At 41.3% G+C, this 17,454-nt stretch overlaps 1 protein-coding gene across 2 annotated transcripts; it reads right to left on the bottom strand.

The window, feature by feature from the left end:
- Nucleotides 1-317: 317 nt before the first annotated feature.
- TMEM38B (transmembrane protein 38B) lies at nt 318-16,956 on the bottom strand. Of its 2 annotated transcripts, none has more exons than XM_037373936.1 (6): nt 16,743-16,956; nt 9,963-10,119; nt 6,194-6,378; nt 5,020-5,107; nt 2,867-2,984; nt 318-1,396 (listed from the first exon to the last, which is right to left on the bottom strand). In XM_037373936.1, exons 1-6 carry the CDS (start codon nt 16,846-16,848, stop codon nt 1,190-1,192), a joined length of 861 nt encoding a protein of 286 aa, XP_037229833.1. In that variant the 5' UTR covers nt 16,849-16,956; the 3' UTR covers nt 318-1,189. The 2 variants fall into 2 exon arrangements, with proteins under 2 accessions (XP_037229833.1, XP_037229834.1); XM_037373937.1 differs by lacking the exon at nt 16,743-16,956 and adding an exon at nt 15,133-16,021.
- Between the last annotated feature and the right edge of the window lie 498 nt (nt 16,957-17,454).

Below are 17,454 nucleotides of genomic sequence, written 5' to 3'. Positions count from 1 at the left end.
CTCAAACATTAGCTTGCCGGCGCTCAGGCTTATCTCTAGCAAGCCTGGTTTTGTCCCTTTCCCCCTTCAAATTAGTTTAAGGCTCTTTCAATGAGCCCTGCTAACTCCTGTGCAAAGATCTTTTCCCCGTTCCAGGCAGGTGTATGCCTTCTGTCACCAGCAGAGGCCTGGTGTCACGTAAATCGGCCCATGATCAAAACCCCCAGAATTTTACAGGTGTCAGCAGGCTTCTTCCACAATAGCACCAGAGGTGATCACTACAAACTGGTGCTGGTGGTTATTAACAGCAAGCAAAACAGGGCTGAACTCATGAGAAATGAGGTAAATGTACTGTCCGGTATTCTTTTTTTGAAAGGAAGTTTGGCTTTGGAAATAAAAAAATGCACATGCTTGGATAAAAGTACAGGCAGAGATGTCTAGTTCCAATCAAACTAAAAGATAACTGCAAACCACAAGTAAATCACCTACGTAACATGAAAAACAGCAATGTACCAAATGCTTGCAAGTAAAGTGTCAAAGTAAGCCAACAATGAAAATACAGAAACGTGTCTACTTGCCAACTGCAAAGATTTTTAAAGGTGCCAGATAATTCAGTTATTAAAAAAAAAAAGTACAAAAAATATTTACCTAAGTAAAGGAAGAAAATCTAGACCAGTGCAATTCTTCAACAGTTAATTCAGTTATTTTTCTAATTAAAGGCATGAGTTCAGTACACTTTCATGGCCTTACAGTGCAATGTGATAAAGTGTTACTCAGATGATGGCTTTCTTATTTGAGACAAGCTAATGTGAACACTTGGCAGTGCAAATATGTGCTATCCAAATGAAATGTAAGAATCAGTGGAAGGTGGGAAGAGGTGAAACAAGTGGTATTATCAGACAAAAAAACCCGACTGTCACATTTTGAAAATATCTGTTTAGTATTAAAGCAGTTGAAGTTATCATAAATACAAAATCTAGTAAACTTAAAACCACCATAAAAAATTGTAGTTTTTAGCTTAAAAATCCAACATGTGCATTTAGACATCTGAACAGTAGCTTACAAAACACATTCTGAAGGCAAACAACACCACAGTAGTATACAGCCCTGTTCTCTCCTCACATGCATTTCTTTAAACAAATTTCTCAGCCAGCCTAATCTGAAATACAAACATCTTCAAAGGTCATGGCCATCAAAGATTTTAAGACACTTATTCTGTTTTCTTTGCCTGTCTTTTCTTAACACCATCATGCTGCTGTTCAGAAGACCGGTCACAGACTGAAGAGCCATTGGAAGACGCAGCACCTTCACCCTTCACTTTGGATGGTGTCTTTTGCAAGCCAAAGAACATGTGGCCTAATGCAGCCTCAAAGGGAGCAAATGGAGAAGTTGCAGATCTTGTCAACGTCATTGTTACCTAGGAAAAACAACAATCAAGTTACAATAAAAGTTTTAATGACTTCCCAGCAATTGGAAACAAGTCCAAAGCTGAATATATGTATGGCATTTCTAACTTTCTACACAAGCATGAGGCCATGCCACCAAGAACAGAAATATGCTCATTTTAGCTGGAATTGTTCAAAGAATGCTTTTCTTTATGACCTACACTCTTCACATACCTATACACAAACAATGTGCACAAAAAACTTTCTATGTAGGTTTATTAAAATAATCCTAAGAGTAAACCACATTTAACATCATACAACTAAAGTGAAGAGCAACTTTTACTAAGATTTGTACTTTGTTCAAACTAAAAATCTGTAAACAAGGTGGCTACTTCCATTTAAATCAAAAGAATGCAAAAAGAAAGCAGCTAAATACATATGCACAGCCAGACTTTAGTTAGAAATCCAGACGGCCATACTTATTCCATAAAGCTGAGAGATTTAGATGAAAATTCCTTAGAACACATAACTGTTGCTTTAGCAGTTAAGTGGATACTCAAGTTCCTGATTGTCAGTAAGACCATCAGGTTAAGAACTTAAGTCACTTCACTGCAGCCTGACAGCCAGCATCTAAAGACAGCTGTAATTTCTGACTTCCAGAATAACATTCCTTTCCTTTCCCATTCCCAGCATCCCCAGTTCAACAATGCCTTTATTGGTTTAGGTGGAGAATCATGAGCATCAGCTTGAAGTCTTGGCTCCCTGAAGTAACTTCCTTAGAATTACACTTGTCAGATACTTCACAGAAAGGAGACTGGCAACTACCACTTTAAGACAATCTCTAGTCTGTTCAGCAGTTCTGAAGCCCTTAAAATCTCCAGACATCTGCTAATACAGAGACTACACTTCCTTATTAGCTAATAATCCTGAAGACAGGCATCATCATGGAAATGAACAAAACTGGAGGGTTTAAAGGATTCAAAAGAGAGGTAGTATCTATTTTATTATAAAAGTAGTTACAGCTACTTCAAAGTCGTTTTGATACTTTCTCTTCCCACCTAAACACCTCCGTTGCAAACACTTAAGCTAGATAAAACCCTAGCTAGCTCTCTCTGCAAACCGAGGAAGGCATTAAGAAGCTAGCAAAAGGCAGAGAGCAGGAGAGTTTCTTTCTACAAGCATAAAGTTTGTTTGAGATTATGGACATACAAGGCTAGCATATCAGCTGTTGGATGCCCATACTACTGATTTTTTTCTTTCCCACACACCACCACCACCCCCCGCCATGCATTAAACAGTATCACTAACAGAACAGGTCTTCCATTTTGCTCACATACAGAAGATTATATATGGGTTTAAGACTTCAGCAGGAGCTGACCATCCATGCAGAAGCATGTATTCTACCTTGTGATAGAATGTTTGACGGCATATTCTTTGCTTTGAAATAATGAAACAAAATGGGTTTTGTTATTTAGTTTCTTGCAACACTATGACATTCTTACCTTGGAGACAACAAGAAATACGGTGTATAAAAACATGAGGTTGTGTCTTGCTATTGGCAAGTACTGGCTGTGTTGCAGAGTGAAAAGAACTGCTCCTATCAATGTTACCTTCACAGGGCTGGAATTCAAACAAACAATGTTAATTTCTCTTCTCTGCTCTACAGTGAAAGCTGCCATGGTCTAGAATTCTTAGTGTGCAAAAGAATTACTTCTGAACAGAACTAAGGAAAACTTGTGGTAACAGTGACAAGGTCCAAAACCTAGCCATAATTAAACTAAGACTTCCAGTTTATATACTATTACTATGCTTTCTGTCAGTAATATGGACAAGCATAGAGTTCAACACTACTTTACACACCCAGCAAACTCATACTCAACAATCCTCCTCAAATCAATGCCTTTATTCGGACTCTATAGGTCACCTTGTTTGCCTTCTTCCTCTCCCAATATATCTTACTGAGGAGTTAAATAACAAAGTCTGCACTACTCAGACTAGACTTAAAAATAAACGATTCCTCTCCTATACTCCAGGTGTTAGTTACTCCAAGGAGTTGCTTAAAATGTTGAAGAATAACATAGTCCAAAATGTTGGTCCACTGTGACTCTCCAGCAGTTCTAGGGTTGCAGTCAGCTTATACTTGACTTGAGCCTGGCCTATGCTACCAGGTTTTGCCAACACAGTCATGTTGACTTGAGACATGTAAAGATTTACATCTTCTAGCTATCTTCATTGTGGTGGTAAATCCCTTGCTAGGTATGCAGTCAAAACCCAACTTTGGTCAGTTATCTAGTCTGAAAAGAGAGCCCTAATATACTGGCAGAAAAATTCTGTGCGTTTCTTAATCTGCATCTACATGTGACATGTACAGGTGCATTCCTGTTATCACAGAGCATCTAGTGTAGACACATTCTTCACTGTCTTTTCAGTAACTCAGAGATTTACTGCATCAACTTACTGTTCAGGCAGTCTAAAAACAACTATGTATACAGACATCTCATCCATCTGCAGAATGTCTTATCTGTTTAACTTGGTAAGTTACTTCTATTTAATATCCTTAAGCTTTATATATTACACATAATTTTAATAATTCTGTGTTATTTTGAGCCACATCCACCACAGAGAAGAATACATGCAAGCACTGCCACAGTCAGTAAGAGCTGCTCTAGTGTTGGACCAGTAAGTACAGCGTTATTTGCATTTACAGTGCTACTATTGACAGCGACCTCGTCCCTCTGGAATTTTGCTTTCAAGACTGCCACTTGGGCACTGGCAGAGGGAGAGAAATTCTAAACTTCAGAAAAAGCCAGCAACTAAGATAAGCCATAAAAAGTTGAAATATTGCCAAAGGAAAGGCTACAAATTTCTTTTCTGATATTCTGTTGCGAAGACTGGCTGAAGTAAAGCAAGATAACTTAAAAAAAATATTATTTCTAAAGACCTGAGAGTAATATGGAAAAGATCAAACAGTTTTTAGGAAATTACCATAGTACACTTATCTTGACTTTCAATAATAGCTTGTGGCTTTCTAGCCTGTCTTCAACTCTCATTTTACTGTACAGACTAAACTGGGAGCCATGCAATATTCCCATTCTTTGCTTCTGCAAGAGGAGTAACATTTCCTATCTTGCAGTACTTTTTTGCTATATTGAATAACTGATTTGCATCTTCTCAAACAACTGGCACCTATGGAGGAAAACAGTACTGGCAGAGAAAGTAACAGTGACAACACTCAAAGGAAGCTATCTTAGCAATGCTCAGAGCGTGCACCAAAAAGGAAGACTTCACTTGTATACTTCTGGTACCACTGTCCCTTCATTTTGCATAGAAGACCACATCCCTGTAAGACAAACAGAGTTAATACTGCTTTCCAGAAACTTCTTACGGACTCAGTACTACTTTCTGCCAAATCATTTTTGATGACTAGTGTTCCCATTTGGTGCTCTTGTGCTGTGAACCTAAATGATTAAAACATCTTCTAAAATTACCAAAGATCACCAATCAATCTTTCACAAGATACACACCAAAACGTTGAGCAGAAACATGTCCTCCTGCTTTTTTTTTTTTTTTTATCTGAACCACTAAAAGTGAGTGTCAAGGCAAGGAGTTAGCAAAACAACAGTTAATATGTTTCAGTCTTTTTTAGAAAACTTACTAGGACATCTTCAGTAGTTCATTGGTTTCAGGTTTCCACACTCCTCTCACCAGCTGCTCAAAGTTGGAAATCAGGCCACCACCAGCTCCTGAAATTGCAGAGATCTACAATAAGCCTCCACTGACTGCTATCACTACTGCACAACCTATTACTGTTCCCAGCAAAACTCATTTTTAACCCAGCAAAACAGGTGCCAAATGTGGTACCCAAAGCTCAGACTTTAAGAGACTAATCCAATCTTTTATACGTGCATGACTTGAACAACTAACATGACACCTTAGAGGTCTGGCTACTCAGCAAGAGCCTCAGGTTTACCTTTATCTGATAGCATCTGAACTGATGCATTCATCACTACAAACAAATGCCTGAATTGCAAAAGTAAATCTCCAGAGAGGCTTAATATCAATCTATTCTTCATGTCATCATGTAAGTACAGAGAATGTCTCTATGAACTACAGGGACCCTCTGCAAGAAAAGTGGATATGTATTTTTACATTAAAAGAATCAAGACATAAGGAGGTGTTAAGACACTCTGTCCAATGAGACTGATCTATATTATAACCTGTGACAAGCATACATCAGATCATCACATGAACACGTGTTGTTTCCTAAAGCAGAACAGAATCAAGCACATAGAAACAAGAGCTGCACTACTTCTTCCTGAAGTGGTTCTAATGCGACTACAACTACAGCTGCTAGAAAGGTAGCTTCCAGAGTCCTAATCCAAACAGCAGGCAGGCAAAAAGGTTAATTCCTGTGTTTAAAATCAGCTAATAGTTACAACCCAAAAAGCTAAGAAAACAAGTTCTCTTCTTCAGCCACATGCAAGAAAAACAGCTCTGAGGAAATATGCTCAGAAGGTTTAGTAATAGCACTGAAGCTACACAAATCTACTTCTTTACTGCCATCAACTGCCCATCCTACAAGTCCTCACAAGACCTTCTGAAGGGATAAGATGAACCTCCCTCAAAGTCACTCAATGTCACCCTTAATCCAGGCAGAAAAACTGCTGCACAGACTTTTCCCTTGAGCCCCTAAGGGGATAACAGACTGTATTAGGACTATCATATCTAGCACAGTGAGGAATGGTGCTACAGTTATGCTCAAGGGCTAGCCATTTAAATACCACTCGAAAACATCACAATCCATCAGACCAAGATGTTATGCGTGTTACCTCTGGCCCAGCCCACAGCTATCATGACAAGCCAGGCATCTTTGAAGTGACTGTCCGCATGTGCAATGCCAGCTGTTATCTTCCAAGTTCTAGTCACTTCTTTCATTCCTGCAACCAGAAGCCGAAGAGGCAGAAAGGCAAAGCACCGGTAGAATATGTCTTGTGGGCAGTAAAAAATAAAATACCTGCAAATCATGAGAAAACGCATTAGTAGCATTCAAGAGGTTTTGCTAAGGAATTCACTTTCCAGTAACCTTTAAAGTTTTTTTGGAGTATGACTAGCAATGCATGATATAGTGATAACTCACTTGTTTGTGTGGTAGACATATTGGAAATGCTTTTGAGCATGCTTGAGCTCTTGCACCAAAATCATCAGACATTACTTGAAATTGTTCTTACTGCCTCATTGTCCCAAAGAAGAATCCACTAAAGCACAAGAAACAGCTTTAAATTTTACCAACCATTTTATAGCTTACATACCATGTAATTCAAAATATTAAATCAGCATCTGACTGACTTAGCATGGTGTGCGTTTTTGTGGGCTATCTTGTGTTTGGCTAGGGGTTTTGGTTTTGGGGTTGGGTTTTTTTGGATTGGAGGGTTTTTAATAGGATTACAACGGGGTAGTAAGTTACATGCTGACACCATGCTTTCATACTGATAGGTATATGGAATTATATAACTTCAGCAAGAATGCCTCCACTAGTTAGTGTCATGCCAGATGAAATGCACATATATTTTCAAACACATTTCACATCTTAGTAACCACTAATTCTAGCTATTCCAGCTTGCCAATTACAATCACATATCTTTTTTCAAAGCACTGAAAGCACAGAACTCAAAATCTAATAATATCTTTTGTCAAGTTGCTTTCAAGACGAAGTTAAAAATGGCTAACAATGAAATCCTAAGTTGACAGTAAATTTCAAAAGATTAGATTATGTGGTGTTTTATTGTATCTCTTCAATCATAAACAAAATTAAGTTCTTGCAGGGACATTTAGGGTCTCAAAAAAACAATTGAGATAAAGTATCTAGATTATTTCAGCACAGGAATAAGGGCATAACAATTAAGCACAAGCACAGAAAGCCCTCAAAAAGATACTTGCCTGTTGATTTAGGCTTCTGAGCTCAATCCTGTCTGTATCCTTCTCCTGTTTACTCAGGCTGCAATGCAGAGATGCACCTCCCATGTCTAGTTTACTTCATTAGAACTACTAGCAAACACCAGAGTTAGGAAAAGTTGTGCTTCATGGTTAGAGATTAGAAATCAGGACAGCACTTGGTTTGGGGGTTTTGGTTGGGTTTTATTTTTTGTGAAAAAAATGCTTATGCTTTACAGCAGAATGCCAGGAAGCTTCCTCCCCAGAAAGGCAAAGTTTAGCTGAAGTCCTGTCCTAGTTATATACTTTTTTTATATATATATACAGTGGATATACTACCGTGCCACTGCAAACTTCCAAAGACCTCCCAGTTGAGCATGCAACAGCCTATTCCTCACATGCAAAAAATTTACTGGAATTTACATCACCATCAAACTACTGCTCTGGTGCTCCGTTTTAGCCTTACTTTTGAACTGCTTATATTATTCCTTTTTCTCCTATTGTAAAGTCAATTGCCTTTGTATACAACCAAGCTTCAGTTGTTATGAAGTCAAACATGTATAGAGAGCACGTATTCTAATGCCTACTGCAATCAGCCATTTAAGGCATGTACTCAACAGACAACACTAACCAGACTTAATTTACAGTTGCAGAAATTGGGTTTAGGACCCTGAAGCACTGGTAAACTGGATCACGCAGTTTTGCCCGTAATTTCTGCTAGCAACACCTGCTGACAGTAGATGTCGCTGTCCTACAGACTATTGGAGCATTTCTCAAGCGTCGCACAACCCCTTTTTCTTTTCCAGGTTTGTGTATGGCTTGGGGAATTTCATTTCACGTGATTTGGGACGGAGAATTAAAAGTCATTATACTCATGAAGAGAGACCTCTGTAAAAGCAGAAGCTTAAAAGGTTTCATAACATTCATAGCTCCTCATTAAAACCTCATTTTATTTGTGCACAGCAAATCACATTTGACCATGTTAAGTTCAACAGGAATCATGTTCTATTTAAGTGTACTCCTAACTTGCGTCATTTCTGAAAAGAAGCAGTCACGCTGCCCGCATCAGACTAATATGAACTATAAGCAGATTCTATGACCTTTGTTAATACTGCACTATTTATTGCACATTATTCATTTCACTTATTTGCCTGAATGAAATCTGTTATATTCATTGCAACATGAAGACCAGGAAACTAATATATAGATACACACTATACACACACGGAAATACTTTCATTTTAAGGAATTTGCAATTTTAAAACCTAAGATCCTACAAGGGACAGATACTAGAAGATTTCAAGCAGATAACGTCCTTCTAAGATAGGAATTGAGATTTTTAAATTGAAAACCCCACTGCTGCTCACAAATTTTGTTAAGTTTGAGGGTTTCTTCAAAGATCATCTTCTGGAACAAATTAACTCCACTGGAAGGCTACATTTATAAGAAAATAATTCCAGTGCTTTTTCTGAATTCCAAACCAGGCCAAATTTCTTCATCGTTCACATACCTGACTTCCCATTGTCCTGGGTTTGACTGGAACAGAGTTAATTTTCTTAGTAGCTGGTATAATCCTGCGTTTTTTATTTAGTATAAGAATGATATTGATAACACACTGATGTTTTAGTTGTTCCTAAGTAGTGCTTACTCTAAATCAAGGACTTCTCAATTTCCTGTGCTCTGCCAGTGAGCAGGTGCACAAGAAACTGTGAGGGAGCCGAGCCAGAACAGCTGACCTGAACTAGACAAAGGGATATTCTGTACCATAGAACATCATGTCCAGTATATCAACTGGGGGGAGCTGGCCGGAGGGGGGCAATCGGGGACTGGCTGAGCATCGGTCAACGTGTACTGAGCAACTGTATTGTGCCTCACTTGTTTCCCCACCACCCCACACCCCCCCCAGCCCTCCAGTGGCTTTTATTCCCTCTTTCTCCTCTTCATTATTAGTATTATTAGTATCATATTTCAATTATTAAACTTTTCTTATCTCAGCCCATGAGTTTTACCTTTTTTTTTTTCCTGATTCTCTTCCCTATCCCATGGGGGTGAGGGGCAAGTGAGCATGCAGCTGTGTGGTACTTAGTTGCTGGCTGGGTTAAACCATGACAACCATTCAGCTCTCTACTCTTCCACCACAACACCCATCCACTTGGGAAAGGGTAAAATATAGAAAAAAATTATGTCAGGAAGCAGAAACTAGAGGATAGGAAAGAAGATCTTGTCTTAGATCATCAATTACAGTAAAAGTTCAAATTTTTCACATCAGCCAGGTTCTGGTCTTCAAGAGCTACTGCTGAAAAACTAGATTACATTTATGACTTACCTATATCCAGAGAAGCAGTAACTGAAGTCCACTTTATTTCAAAATAATGTTTTCAGCTGTTTGACCAGGAGTACTATATGTTCGGCAAGTCTAGTCTAGTGACTGCACATTTCATTATACAACAGCCCATAAGAGCTGCTCTCTTACAAGCATTTTATTCCTAAAGAACAGGATCATAACAGCTATTTTGCTGCAGTGACTTTCTGGATGAAGAGACAGAATCCAAATCCATATTTAAGTTAAGCTTCTGATTTACATGGAAACTTGATGGTACAGGATCAAAGCACAGCTTCCTCAGAACCAATGCCACTCACTCATTTAACACAACTGTGGCTGCTTACCAGACTGAAGAGGCCAGTAGAATATTTGTGCTCTTTGCCAGAAAGGCTACTGGAGGTTCTGCAAGCATCAATGAAGACAAAACTGAACCACCAAAGCAGTAAAGCATAGCACTAAACCAGCAGGCAACTGGACTTCGGACTGACACTTCCACAGCTCCTGAAACAAAGGGAAAAGATGAATAAACAGAAAGAAAAATTTGGGAATCACATCAGGTTTTAAAAGCCCATATTTTTCAAATCATTCAGTCCAACATTGCTCCTTTAAGTAATGAAAGATCCTGCAGGAATTTGTAGGCTTTCACAGGAAGAGTCTTCAGAAATGCAAACTTTAGAGTACACTGACTTAAGCATATGCTATCTAAAAAAAAGTGAGAGATGGACACTGTGTTCCCCAAGTATCTTTTGTGGGTTGGTTTATTATAACTATTCGGCTAACAAGAGAAAGCTTTCAGAGCATGGCTGAGAGATCTCATTGTTAATAACATGGCACAGATAGACAGTTGCTTTCAATTTTCTATTAAAAATACACAAGTGGCTTTGCTGACCTAGACAGGATTGGTATCGGTAAATTTTGGGGGTTTATTCTATGAATTCCCTTTCTGCTTTTGAGTGTTCCATGAATTCAAGGTCACTGTTTTCCTTTTTCCTCATAATGCCCTAATAACTGTGTTTGCTGACCAAAATGAAAGCAGTATCCAAAACAGTTATTAAATAGTTCCACCCGCAATCCTGAACCGAGAAAAAAGTTTACCTGAAGCCATAATAATATCTGTAAGGTTCACAGTTTGGTTTATTTGATTATCTTTAAAACTAATTATCCTTTTTAGATTGCAACTGAACTATACCAAGACAGTATTCAATATTAAAAGATTATGCTGGAGGTAATGGGAAGCCTTAAGTAGGTTCAGGGGAAATGACACTTTATCAAAGCCAGAAAGATCCTCAAGCAGTTGTTTTGACTATTTCCTTCCACTTCAGAAGTCCAATGTTACCAAAACTTCCCCTTTACACAGGTGTAGAGCTGTTTGCAAGAAGTAGTTTAATTTTCCATAGTCCAAAGGCTGAAGTCCATAAAAGCAGAAATCAAACCTAGTGCCTGCACCAAAACAAAATTTGACATCTGATCCCAATTCAAAGGAGAAGCTCTTGGTTTTTCAGGCATTTCTGTGGGAAAAGAAGCTTCTTACCCAAGATGAGACGCTCCAACGCATCAAAGAGAACACGGCACTCTCAACACAATTCACTTCTTGTTGTATACAATTCAGCTATGACGTACTGCAGTACTATGTAAATTCCTACGTAACAGCCAATTTATAAAAGTGAGCACTCCTTAGTATTACAGCACATCTGAATATAAAATATCTTTCTTAAACTACTGTGTAATTTATTTTCCGTACTGCAGTACCCAGTCCTCCAAGCTGGTTATGCTCAGCTTTGTCACTGCGTATTACCACTTCTCCAAAGTAGCAATCAATTATGTTCGTGTGCATAAAATTAACAGAAGAAAATTCTAAAGCCTGCTGATGTTACTTAACAGCAAAAGTAAAAACATGAAGTGGGTCATTAAATCCAGATCCCATATAACTGAATGTGGACCTATTTTCACCAACATATTTGAAAAGGTTAAGACACTTGAAGAGTATTAATGATTTGTGCTTACTGTATTGAGGTAGTGAAACGCAAAAAAAAAAAAAAAAAAAACCAAACCAAAAAATGCTGACAGCCATTGCACTCAGAAAAAAACATTAATTGTATTAATATAATTATATTAAGTAGACACAAGTCCAAAAGAACTATAGTAGCTTTCTTCTCAAATGCAATTATTCTCTTATTTGAGGACACAGCTGCATTACAAGTACTACTATATATCTACTTTAGCATAAAAGGGCTGAATTCCTTTTCTTGCAACAAGAAGAGTATATCCTATCCTCCTTGTTCAGCAGTACTCTCTCTGTTGAGTAACTCCACTAAATGTGCTATAATGCCACAGCAGCAACGTGGCCATATAGAAAAGAAACATCCCAAACTTTACAGGACAATGAGAAAACCCAGCTAAAGGAGGAAGACACTATAAATCACAAATCACCAGGAAACGTGGCAGAACTGGGGCGTACTGTTAACAGATCAGTTGTACCATTATGCACAATCTTTAACTCCTGGACAGGTGTAACACAGGAAGTAATCTGCGCAGGGATCTGGTCTTGAAGCAAGACCAGTAACCAGATCATGACAGGATGTTCCGCATCCAAGAACTGTCAACCTCCAGACCAGGTTTAAAAAAAAATAAAATCTTATACTTCAGACCTCCATTGTGAGGTGGGTGTGCAGCAGCCAATCTTTCATTAGCATGATGCTTCTCACCTTACATTAGCAGAGAAGTATCACCTTAACGCCTTACTGGCAGCCTCCTCGCTCCCCATAAAATGCAGCATGACTGAGAGATAGCCAACTGAAACTTAGCTGGTGTTTGGTCAAATTGCTAATAATGAAAAGAAACCATTCCAAGTGTTGTGTCTTTGACTTTAACACACTGCATTCTATTTTTCACACACATTGACTGCAATTAATGAAACACTGCTAGTAACAACTAGTTTTAAGGAAAAAAGGATGCTCATGTATTATGTTTGAAAAGGATTAAATTTATTTCTGCTGCACATTTGACATTGTTTCTAGTTCAATTTGCCTTCACTCCTACATACTTTGTAAAAGTATTTTCATGATCTTTCACTTCTTATAATGAAGGCCAGATTAAAGGAAAAAAACTGGGAAAAAAAAATCAATGAAATTGAGGGTTTTTTAAAATTAGTTCGCTATTTCTCTTTTCAAACCCATTCCCCTGCTTTTCAGTAATCACTGCTTCTACACTCTCCCTTACAACTAGCAGCAAGTGGTTTCCAGTTTCGAGGACACATATAGGAATTCCTGTTATTATTACTAGATTGTCCTCTATGAGCAAGCTCTACAACAAAGCATGCAAATTTCTTCATTAAGGTATTACATAGAAGAAGGTAAGAGACGGGACACTCCACTGGATTTCAAGACTTTTCTGCTGCTCAACATTGGAATTTTCTTGGCTCAAGTATTTAACAATCCATACCTGCTTTATAACAAGGAATATACACCACATAGAAGGCAATGAGGCAAATAATGCTGATACTAATTTAATAATTTTAGCTTTGCTACCTAAATTATGACTGAGATGTAACCTTTCAGAAAATAAACTCAATTCTGAGTGGGTCACATGTTTTTAAACAAGAGGTCATTTATATTTGTCCTCTGATGCATCCTGTAAAACTAATGAGGTATCATACAACCATGCAAAATACGATCTGACAGAAGGCCACTAGTCCTGCAAATGGTATACTTTAGAAAGTAAAGGTAAGGTTCAAAACACAAGGACTTTTGTTGAATACAGTTTTAAATTATTTAAATTTAATTAACAGTAATTAAAAAAACCTTGCTAGCAAACTATTTCTGTCAGTAGGATAAGACCTGCTTTAACCTTTCCAACATGTTCCAAACAGGCAATCAGGAATACATACCACATACACATCTAAAAAGCAAACCCGAAGGACTTGCAGAAGTTTCTCTAGCACCTCTGTTCAACTGGATATAATAACATCAATTAAGCTAAAGGATTTATAAAGCCAGATCTAATCTAGCAAAATTATGCAAAAAAATATTAGTTCTCTTCAGACCACCAGAATTAAGTCACAGAAAACTTGCAAGACCAAAACCAGTACATTCCTTCCAAATATGACACATTCTTAACCCTCGACACCTTTTGCTGTCCTTCCATCCAAAAAAAAAAAGAAAATTGCCAGTTCTACAACTGACTGGACTTGCAAATGGACCACTCCTAAGCAATCCCAAATGTACTAGCCAAGAACTCTTATTTTAAAACATGTGGAAAACACTTCAGTTGTCACTGCTGTTGTTTGCCAACACTCCTAAGTTAGCAAGAAAATTGAGCTAGAATGACTGGAAAAGTCCCAGTTAGTGTGTGCCCATCCATGATACAAATATCCACATTGAATCTGATTTTAAGCAGTGTGGGGGCTTGGTATTTTAATGAGAAAGTAATCTGAGATAAAACAAAGGTGGCTGTGACTTTGACCACATGCTTCTTTTATCACCAGCCACTAAAGGTTACTCAGTTATTGCCCTGTGCCACATAGCTACTGTTTCAATTTTCCAAAAAGAATATATAGTAATGCCTAAAGAATATTATTCAATGTTAATATATCCATCCTAAGTATTTCATAATGACTGCTATTTCAGTTATGATTCAGTATCAGCTCAAACTACTTGCAAGTAAGCACCGGACCAACATATAGTCACCTGAGTTGCAGTTCAAAGTATTAGGAGATACTCAAGAGTTCTGAACTTTCCAGCTATTAAGCCAAGAAGAAAAGAAAAATATTGGCATGGATCTGACCAGACTTCTGACAGCAACTCTGCTGTCCAGAAGTGCTGTCTCACTAAAGCTATTCTGACGCTAGCGAAGTGGAGAGGCACCTCTCACCCTGGTCTTTGTGTCCATTCCTGAGGAAAGTTTAAAGGTAGTGCATGATAACATCAAATACCTTTATACACAAAGTCTCTTTTTAAATGGAACAGTTATATCACAAAATGATTTAAGTCAGCACCCAGAAACAATTTTAGCAGTAGTAACCAAATTTGTTGAACACACTGGCACATGTAAGCATTTTATATCAGTCTCCACAGTCTGCTAAGTGCACTTAACCAGCAGGACATAAAAATTCACCTTGACACATTTAGGAAGGGATCAAAGCTCTCAGTATATAAACAAGGCAGAGCCTTAAAAATCTGAAGCAAGCAGACGCTCCCAAATCTGCACTAGAATCACCAAATCATACAATCATTTAGGCTGGAAAAGACCTTTAAGAACATCAAGTGCAACAGTTAACCTAACACTGCCAAGTCCAACACTAAACCATGTCCCCAAGCATCACATCCACACACCTTTTAAATACCGCTAGGGATGGTGAATCCACCACTTCCCTAGACAGCCTTTTCCAATGCTTGACAACCCTTTTGGTGAAGAAATTTTCCCTAATATCCCATCTAAACCTCCCCTGGCACAACCTGAAGTTGTTTCTTCATGTCCTATTGCTTATTACCTGGGAGAAGAGACCAAAACACTCACCTGCCTAAAACTTCCTTTCAGGTAGTTGTAGAAAGCAGTACGGTCTTCCCTGAGGCTCCTTTCCTCCAGGTTAAACAACCCCAGTTCCCTCAGCTGCTCCTCATAAGACTTGTGCTCCAGACCCTTCACCAGCTTTGGTAACCTTCCTTGGACACCCTCCAGCACTTCAATGTCTTTCTTGCAGTGAGGGGCCCAAACTGAAAACTGAATCCTGAAAGCCCACTATCAACTGGTATGCACAGTTACTGTAACTGTCCAAAGCCGCATCACAAGTAGTTATTCTGAACATTAGAAGATGGGTAGTCTCTACATTTGCGAAGACTAAAAACGAGGCTTGGGGTTAACAACCATAGCGCAAAGCATTTTCTGGAAAAAAGCATGTAGAGATTGAAATGTCATTATGTGCACTCACACAAAATCCAGAACCCTGTTACTGGGAGTACAAAGCTTTCCTAATTAAATTTTACAATCTATGGGTGCAACAGAAAAAGTCACTAGCACACAACCTGCTCATTAGATTCCCAAGCTGTTTCCTTGATGATAGAATTTCCTTAACAGCTTCCTGTATAACCAGGTCGTGTGAAGGATATAAACCCGAAAGTTGAGCAGCTCTCCTCTCAGATGTAATACCTCACAGCGAGTCATTGGCCTGTGATCTTCATTCCTTCTCTGCATACATAAATCTTACTTCAGGGTGTCCAACCCTTTTATTCTTGGGACTTTAAAACTTCGAAAAGTTTTCAACAAAAGTCCTGGCTGATTTCCCCAGTGCCACTGTTTCTGAGAAAGCAAGAAAAATGTGGCTAGGGGCTTCCTATGTGGCTTCTGCAGTCAATTAGACAGATGGCCTAATGAAGGCGGCAGACAAACTCATTTGCATGCTTACGGCCTGCCAGAGAACATCTGGGTGCTGCCGCAGGAAGAGCGCCCGGCGGGGCAGCGGGGGGAGGGGTTCCCGCGGGGTCCCCGGCAGCCCCCGCCGCGGGTCTGTGCCGCACCGCGCCGCACCGCGGGGCGTTCTGCTCGTCGCGCCCGCGCTTCAGCGCCACCGGGAGCGCCGACAGACCTCTCGCTACACCGGGCCGAGCACAAACCACCTGAGGTTCTGCGGGAGTAGGGCACACGCGCTGAGGCTTAGTCACTCGCCGTCATTAAAAACAAACAGGATCCAAAACTACTGGAAAAAGAACACCAAGACTCTAGCATTTTGCAGGCTGGACAACCCTGGAGGCAAAAGACCGCGGAGATGCTTTAACACTCCACCCCGGGCGAGACACCTGCAGCTCCCGCGGAGATCCAGCGGCAAAACCCCGGCAGCCGCGGATCACCCCAGGCGCCGCCCGGCACTGCCCGGCCCAGCCCCGCTCCGCGCACCCCGGCCCCCCTCAGGCACCCCCCGCCATCTTGCGCGCCGGCCACCTTTACCCAGCTGGGGCTGGGACGGCCGGCGGCAGGGGGCTGCCAGCCCCTCTCTGGCCTGGCCCGACCAGGGGACGGGGGCACACGGTGCGGGGGGCACAGCTGGAGACACGGGGAAGCCCGGGGCGCGGCAGGGGAGCGCGGGGTGGGGGTGGGGTGTCTGTCCCGTCCCGCCAGCGGCCCCCGCTCACCCCGCTGCTCCTTCAGCGCCATGACGGAGGCCACGTAGTGTGCCAGGTCGAAGAAGGGGAACATGGGCAGGCGCGAGAAGAGCAGCGGCACCTGCCACAGCTCCATGGCCGGGCAGCGGCGGGACCGAGAACCAGGGAGCAACTGCCCAGCGCGGCGACGAGCGCCCCAGCGCAAGCTTGGCCCCTGCCGGCCGCCGTCAGCGGCGGGGCGGGGCGGGCGGCCCCACTGAGGCGGCGGCGGCGGCGGCCCAGGCGCCGTGGGCCCTCTGAGGTGGTGCGGGCGGTGCGGGGCGCTGCCCGGCGGCTGCCCCTCGCAGGGCTCGGAGCGCCTGTCGCTGTGTGCTGCCTGGCGCCGGCGGCCGGGATGAGGCTGGCCGGGCACTCCCCAGCTCCTGAGGGGTGTTCTCCCCCGCCCGGTTTACTGAGGGGCGGTCCAGAGTAAGCCCTGCGAAGGCCGGGGGGCAGTGTAAAAGCACCGGCTTTAGCTCCGTGTCCGAGCCGCCCGCGGCCGCAGCCGTGCCATTCCCGGCGGGTCGGCGCTGGCGCTGCTTCCCGACCCGCGGGAGGGAGGGTCAGCGCCCCCCGGCAGGGCTGCCCCGGCGCCGGCCGCGGCGAGGCGGTCCCCCCGAACGCGGTCCCCTGTACCTAGTCCTGACTGATGAAGGGCCGATTCCCTTCGCCTCTATATCCGCATTGTGCCTGTCAGAGCACC

This window comes from Falco rusticolus, chromosome Z (assembly GCF_015220075.1).
Source record: "Falco rusticolus isolate bFalRus1 chromosome Z, bFalRus1.pri, whole genome shotgun sequence".
Taxonomy (NCBI): domain Eukaryota; kingdom Metazoa; phylum Chordata; class Aves; order Falconiformes; family Falconidae; genus Falco; species Falco rusticolus.
The sequence above is the reverse complement of the archived record's forward strand: the minus strand, read 5'-3'. Positions and strand labels throughout refer to the sequence as shown.